We start from the raw sequence: 8,356 nt of genomic DNA, 5'->3' as shown, positions 1-8,356 counted from the left end.
CAAGTTCAAAATTTGAATTTTTTTTCTCCTTAATAATTGTCTATGTATAATTTTGCTCAAAAGGAACCTTTCAGCCTTCTCAGTTTTACTCTATCCCTATCAGTTGTAGCTACTATAACTTTGCTGTAATTAGACTGTCATAAATAATCTGCGTTATCTGCCTTCGGAATAAAAACGAAAAAATGAAGGACTAACGGGCATTTATAACTCAAATTGCTACATATTCTAGTCACCGAGGGATCCTAAAATTTTAAATTGCTTACACTTCTACAAATTTAATAGACATTGATCAGCCTACAGAGAATCGTTCAGTTCGTTCGTTGAATACAAATAGCAAGAATATGGCTCTATTTTCACTTTGATAAAAAAAAAAGTGCCTTTGGCTTAGTATAGATCATGTTCAATTAAGTCAATGCGAATCGAAACTTCCAAAAACAAAATTACATTAAAAATACGAATGGAAACATTTTGGGAAACTTTTTGCCAAATTTTCAAAAGCCTACAACCGTTTATCTAGCAAAAACAATCTACTAATTACTGCACATGTCATCATGGACAAACCAGTCAATATTTTAGATCCTAAAAGGTACTTGTACAATGTATTTCGAAACTTTTGCTTGCATAGCAGTTTCTGAAAATTCCATTGTATTTAAGTGGTTCAGGTATTGAATTGAACCTGACAAGTGTGAGAAGGGGCTCGCACCGTCGGTTTACCTAAAAACCTTGTATCCGACCATTTGGATTTTAAATATGAAGGTTTTACCCACGTCAAAACTAATATTTCTTTGGCAGTAATCCCGATACCACATTCACAATCGAAAAACCAAAATTTAAAACAAAAACTGCTTACTGAACTCCTAAGTATTACTAAGATGAAAAATATTCGAGGCTAATAGATCAAATTTGGGTTATTATTAAATTATGCTCTTTTAATGTTAATTTAATATATCAAGAAGTAGAAAAGTGTGTGCTTTACAAAATTCCAATAAATAAAAAAATGTTTTTTCCAGATAGTCAAAACGGAAAGATTCAAAAACCTCATGCTCAAAATTCTAACCAAAAGGTTTGTTAATTTCAAAAATTACATTTAAATTAGATCCTTGATAAAATGTAAAATAAAAAAGGTAAATTAATAGTTTTAATCTGATTGAACATTTACTCATGCAATTTTCCGAAATTTACTAATTCACTATCAATTTTCTCTTTCCAAGGAATTGCAGCAATCAAAATCCAAGAGTTCTAAAACCTAACATTCAAGATTCTAACCAATTGGTCATAAAAGTGCCACATTTCAAGACTTCCATTTAAATTAGAGCCTTGATTAAAAAATCAAATTAAATAAATAAACAAAAACTAATAAGTAAATTTGTAGGTTTAAACTGATTAAACAAACTAGTTAAATTTGCTCATGTGCTTTTTCCCAATTTAATGAATTTACAATCAATTTTCTCTCTCCAAGGAATAATAATGAAGTGCGACAATCAAAATCAAGATTCCAAAACCTAACACTCAAGATTTCAATCAATTACAAAATTTATAAGCAGAAACCAGTTCTTTCACTTTAACCTACAAACAGAAGAAAAATACTGATTTTTATATTTGCCCAATTTATTTTATTTTTTTCAGCAATCTTTGATACAATAAATTAGTTATTAAATATTGCACTAGTCCGTTTCAAGCACTTTTCTCAAGTTTGATGAATCCGTCAATTTAATTAGCCCACCACTCGTATCGAATAAATTCATGTGCATAGAACCCTTTTTTGTCATCTTGTCATGACCCTGATCACCTTTCTTGGGAGTATTGAATAAATATGTTGTTTAAATAGGGGATAACAATGTTTATTTATATTATTTGGTCATTGTTGGTATAAACAAATAACAAACAGATAAACAAACAAAAAAAAACTAAAAAGAAACTATATATATAAAAAAAAAACTTCAAACTTTTCCATAAACTTCTGAAAACACAATACAACATACACAGATTAAAATTGTTTTACTTTTTGATTTTAATATCTTTTTTTAATGCATTTACATACTTTGTGTACTTATATATTACAAATATCTACTGCAATGACAATATATAGGTTTTTCTCCTTTTAAACTAAACATTTATTACACATAAAACCTAAACATCATAAAAGATTCTTAAACCAATTTAAAGCCTGAATGTTTTATATGCCAACATCTTTTCATCATTGTTTACCTTTACATATTTTTATTCGATGATTAATTTGGGCGCATTTGGTGTTTTTCTTTTTAAATTTAATTAAGAGACAATGAAAATCCGAGGGCCCAAAAAATCAGTATGTCTGGTAAGAAAAACCAAAGTTTCTTCTGTTCTCCCCATCTGAATTATGAAGAAGCCAAAGAAGGCTTGTTCATATTTGTATTATACAAATATCACATTGCGAAAATATTTTTTTTCTTTTATTTGAATGCTTCAGAACACCTAAGAAAACTTGTGCTTTTTTCATAAAATATAAATTCTTTTATTTTTCTCTAATTTCTAAACTAAGAAATACTTCCAATTAAAAATTAATTTTCCTCCTTCTTTTGTGTATTGTCAACAAAAAATTGTTCAAATTTTAAGTAAACTCATTAAATTGTAAGAGATATATGGCACTATTGTTATATCCCAAAACCTGTAAATAGAACTCTAGATACTATCAATACAGCGATATGAATATTATATTACATATTATTTAAGGACTGGGAAGTAATTAATAATCATAAAGGTTGCCTCGACAAAGGTGGTCCCTCTTTAATAATAATAGTTTTTTTGCTTTGTTTTTAATAATAAATCGTTTAATAAAACTTAAAAACTAAAATGTAACTTCCAAAATTCGTAACAATCAGATAAACCACCATTGTGAAACAACCCCTATGCAATCTGGAATATGCTATTCACTTTTAAATGTTAATATGTATACGTTTATTTTACACACTCTCGTTCGACAAACAACAAGTAAATTTATATTATCAAATTATGTACACACTTAAAATTAATAAAAAGACCGACTGGAAATTCAGCCGAAAAGCTCATATGGCATAATAATTTCAGTACTCAAAATTGCATCATTTTTTGTTCCCTTTTCCTTTATTTTTAGACTTTATTTCCTTACCATCCCTTAAAAGAAGAGCAATAACAACAACAACAACAATAATAATAATAATAATAATAATAATAATAATAATACAATAAATATTTAAGTAAACTCCTTTCTCTTTCAAGTCAATCAGAAGAAAACACTAAAAACAAATCAAAAGTCTCTAAAGCCAATGGGTAAATGTACAGTGCAAAAAAAAAACCTGCGATGTCATATCACACACAACCTAAAACAATACTGAATAAATAGGTTGATCATTTAATATCAGCAATATACACTTCATGACAAAACAATACAGACATCACTTTATCGATTATTACTTGGCGGTATAAATCACATATTTTTGATACACAATGTTTTCTGGATTTTTAAAACCAGTGTTAATCCATGTATTCAAAATTATAAACAAGTGCTTTACAAAATTTCTTTAAACAAGAATTGAAAAATTCATTAAAAACTAGTTTATACGTTTTACAACTGTCTCAAATATGTGAAAATATAATGATCAAAATTAAAAATATGACCCTAAATAATAATTTTTTTTTTTTTAGAGAGAAAAAAGATGTGATGTGAGACAGGCCACCGGGTCTTTTACCGTAACAAAAGTGCCTTAAGGAACAAATGCTTGGACTGTCATTTTAACTAAACCGTCAACCACTGGGAACAATTAAACAACTTACAGATTGTAATGAAATTTACAAAATAATGTCAAAATTTATCTTAATTTTGGACATTTATATTTCACTGTTTTATTCAATTTAAATTTTGATATCGTTTCGCTTTGTGGTATGTCACCAAAATTGTCAATTCTCTCATTACATAACAATTGTATAATGGTTTGTTTTGAACGTTCAATTTTTAACACACTGCAAGAAAAAAAAAATGTCTAGGATTTATTAAAAAGAAATTTTATTTTCATCCAATACCATATTGTACTGAGTGATTCTGATGTTATTTATTGTATTATCTGTAATTACAACGGCAGGAACTATATTATCAACCTCAAAACTTATACTTTCAAAGCAACAAATAAGGAAAACACTACTACAGCTAACAGGTCACAAAATAAATGGTAATTACAAAACCAAATATCTAAAAGTGTCTTCATCATTGTAACAGATTTGAATAAATATGCTAAAAAAGGCTGATTGTTTTTTTTAAATATTTTATCTGAATTTGTGAATTTTATTTACAGATTTTTTTATATATTCTTTCTAATAGAAGCGAAAGCGACAAATTTTAAAAAGTTTCTAATTTGTACAATTCAAAAATCAAATTACACTAACAAAAAAGAGAAACAAGCTGTTTGATTATAATACACAAAGCATGCAGAGTTTGCACATTTTATAATAAATATTTTAGATTTTTTTCCCTTTTCTTTTCCTCACTTTAGGGCGATGGGGGGAGGGGTTCTTGTGAAAATTCAAAGACTGTCCAAAGACTTCTAATTTTGTCACTTGTTTATAATGAGGGGGAGCCACTGGAGAAATGCTACTTTGTAAAATTTTCTAAACACACCGAGACGATAATGAATCAAGAGAACCCTCGCCTAGTTTAGGAAGACCCGTATATAAATAATCCAAGCGAGAGAACCGTTTGAAGCGGTACTATTTGGGAGTGTCGGCGCTCCTTAATTTTTAAGTTTAATCTAAACTAGTTATATATATATATATATTTATATCATGGTTCAATAGAACTGATTCTCCTTTCTTTTCTTTTTTTTTCTTTTTTTTTGGTTTTGTGTATGTGTTAGCTGTTCCAATTGCTAATATTTCCTTTTGTTTTTAACCTTGTAAAAGCAAAAGAAAAATTATTAAATGTAATCTTGCCTTTGAAGTGGTTTAAAACTCTGCAAATTCTTTTGCACATTTCTCAGTCGATGAAATTCTGAGCGCTTCCTCTTCATAGTCGTCGAAGTTACTTGTGTCTCCAGGGCCCTTGCACCTGGGAATGAAAGGGGCTTCGATCTTCTTCTGGAATACGGCGATCCAATCCGTGGAAGCGAACCACTTATGTCCCTTAATATCGTTAACACCGTTCTTTAGGTTTCCGTAACGTTTGGTTAAATCTACTTGAAGGAGGTTCCTGAGGAGATCTTTAAGATCGGAACCGAAGTGCGATGGGAACCGCACTTTCCCAGATACTATTTTCTCATAGATTTGGATGGGCTGATCGGCGAAGAAAGGCGGGTAGCCCGCAGCCATCTCATAGACGAGGACGCCGAGGGCCCACCAGTCGACGGCTTTGTTGTAACCTTTGCTAAGGATGATCTCTGGAGCCAGATACTCGGGTGTCCCGCACAGGGTCCATGTCCGGCCCTTGACCCGCTTGGCGAAACCGAAGTCTGTGACTTTGAGATAACCTTGCGAATCGATGAGGAGATTCTCCGGTTTCAGATCACGGTAAATGAGGTCGAGATAATGGAGGTATTCGAACGCCAGCACAATCTGAGCCGCGTAGAATCTCGAGTGGGGCTCGCTGAATCTGCCAACTTTCCTCAAATGGGAGAACATCTCCCCTCCAGGAACGTATTCTAACACCATATAGAGATTGGAATTGTCTTTAAAATGAAATTTCAGACTCACCAGGAAGGGAAAACTTATGGCTTGGAGAATACGTTTTTCGTTCAGGGTGTGTTCCACCTGCTTCAGCTTCACCACCTTCTGCTTGTCGAGGATCTTCATCGCGTAGTACTCTTTCGTCGGTTTATGTTGCACTATCATAACCCTGCCGAAGGATCCCGTCCCGAGGGTCTTGATTCGGTCGAAATCATCGAGGGAGGAGGTGTTGGTCGGATTCTTCTTCCACTTCTCTTCGAATTCCTCTTTGGCCTGGTCGAGGAATTCTTTGACACTTTCCGCAGAATCCCCCTTCTTGTTGGCCGTTGCGGCATTTCCCATGGTTTTGCCTTTTATACCTTCCAGGGCTTCCGACCGCTTCTTTCACCCTTCGCACGAAAATGTAACCGGGGGAAAAACCAGAACCGAAGTTCCGCAGGAAAGAGAGAGAGACAGATTTTTTCACCCTTTCGCCAAGGTTCCAATCGGTTTTAACAACCTTCTCCCGACCTCGTTTATCGGTCAATACAACCCACCGCAGGACTCCGTCATCTTACCTCGGTCTTTTCCACACGGCGAACACACTTCCAACACCACCGAAACTCACTCGGCCACCGATTTACGACCCTCTTCGATTTGACACTTTCTGCAAAGCACAAAAATGGCCGACTCGGTACCCCAGATTTTCAATGGACGTCGTAATAAGAGAGATGGAGAAGAGAGAGAGGATGGAGACGGCGACGGGTCAATGATGCTTGTCTCCTGCGACTACAGATGCCAGCAGTGGCAGGAAACCGGCACCATCAACGAAACCAAACCCGCCGCTTGGCACCATCTCCCGACTCGACGTCGAACCTGCAGCCAACTCACTGCTTCCAACTTCACCGGCCTCCCTCGCCAAAGTCCCTCGGCAACGGATCCTACTTTCATTTCTTCCATTTCTTTTTGTTGGGTATGGATGAGAATCTGGATTATAAAGACTTCGTAAGCTTTTCCAACTTATTTTTCACGTAGATACGTCAGACGTCTGTTGACACTCAAAATAAACATGTACTGAGGAGGAAGCAGAAAGAGCCTCCAAATGCATATACGTAAAAAATAAAAAGTTAGATAAGTTCACGAAGTCTTTGTAATCTACTTTCTTTTCTTTTTTCCCAAACAAAAGCATGAATATGCAACTTTTCCACTGGAGGAAAATAGAAACGACTAGACGAACAATAAGAATCTAGTCAATTGTTAGGACGACGATAATGGAAACAGCACGATCAAATTTGCATTTTGCCCTATCCTCGTCGACTTGGTTTGTCAGGCCTTCGTCATCTCGCCATCTTCAGTGTCACGTGTGTAAGTTATTTCGTCATAAATTAAATTTATAAATTTGTAAATTTCACATGTTAATTATTCACAATCAATAATTACACTGTAACGCATTTTTAACGGTTTTGAAACAGAAAATACAAGGCGGATTTATTTTTCTTATAGAAATCGTCCAGCAATTTAGGGATTTACAAATAGCCTAACGCCAATGTGTGACCCAAGTGTTGAGGGAATTTCAAGCAACGAGGCAGCAAAAATGCTAGGTAAATAATTTGCTGAAGTCGTGAGGAGCGGTCAAGAATGAATTATTCTAGAAAAATACATTTTTTTTGCTGACGTTTCGACCTGTATTCGGGTCTTCTTCAGGGCCTGAGTGAATTAAAAACTTACGTTTATTGGAAAAAATACTGTACAGATGTAAATATAAATATTGAACGAAGTACTTCATACTATGTGACTATGAAGTACTTCGTTCAATAGTTCAATAATAGTGTGGTGCTATTGTTGAGGTGTCATGTTGGTTTGGTGTAAAATTGTTGTGAAACGTGAATTTGTACTCTGTATCTGATGTTTTTATATGATTGTGACAGGGTTGGGGACACAGTAAATGCCCTTAATTGATTTGTATGTGAAGATATAAAATAGATAAACATAGATCATGTCTAGAAATAAAACAGTTTTGGGGATTCTCCTTGAAGTATGCAGGAACATGAACCTGTAGTTTGGTCCTTTCCGGGTTTCCCTAACCTCCTTGGTTTTGTCTGATGGAATTTTGTTACAGCATTTTATCTTCAAAGCTTACCAATTGTAGCTTAACCAAAGGCTGAAGATGACGGAAAGCATAAATGTATCTCACAGACTAATGCAGTGAGACTAAAAAGGCCAACATAAACACAAGTTCATTACGTCGTAGAACTGAAGAAAACATTAATAATTCATAATTATTTGTATTAAATTTGTACGTAAAGACGCAAAATTAATAAAAACAGAATATACTTAGAAATAGTCTAGTTTTCATTGCTCATTGAGGTCTGAGGAGTAATGAACCTGAGTTTGGCCGTTTCTGGTTGTATCTAGTCTCTCTGGTTTTGTCTGTTAGAATTTTGCAAAGTTTTGGTCTCCAAAGTTTACAATTTGCAGAAAACCAAAGGCTGAAGATGACAAAAAGAATAATTGGGTCTCACAGACTAAACCAGTGAGGCTAAAAAGGCCAAAATAATCGGAAAAGACCGAACCATCGGTACATGTCGCAGAACTGAAGAAAAAATTAATAATTCAGAACTATCTGTTTTTAATACTGAATACGGACTCCAAATTGATAAAAACAGAATATATCTGAAAATAGTACAGTTTTTATTACCCTTTTAAG

At 33.7% G+C, this 8,356-nt stretch overlaps 1 protein-coding gene across 1 annotated transcript; it reads right to left on the bottom strand.

Moving 5' to 3' along the window:
- Nucleotides 1-4,432: 4,432 nt before the first annotated feature.
- Nucleotides 4,433-6,415, bottom strand: LOC106673119 (cAMP-dependent protein kinase catalytic subunit). Its single transcript, XM_014405100.2, has one exon. It carries the CDS (start codon nt 6,010-6,012, stop codon nt 4,954-4,956), a length of 1,059 nt encoding a protein of 352 aa, XP_014260586.1. The 5' UTR covers nt 6,013-6,415; the 3' UTR covers nt 4,433-4,953.
- Nucleotides 6,416-8,356: the final 1,941 nt, after the last annotated feature.

Source organism: Cimex lectularius, unplaced genomic scaffold (assembly GCF_000648675.2).
Source record: "Cimex lectularius strain Harlan isolate CLEC.00 unplaced genomic scaffold, Clec_2.1 scaffold205, whole genome shotgun sequence".
NCBI lineage: Eukaryota > Metazoa > Arthropoda > Insecta > Hemiptera > Cimicidae > Cimex > Cimex lectularius.
This window is presented reverse-complemented; position numbering and strand designations above follow the sequence as displayed.

Excerpts from the sequence above, each read along its gene's own strand:
- LOC106673119 (XM_014405100.2), bottom strand. The coding sequence starts at position 6,012 with ATGGGAAATGCCGCAACGGCCAACAAGAAGGGGGATTCTGCGGAAAGT.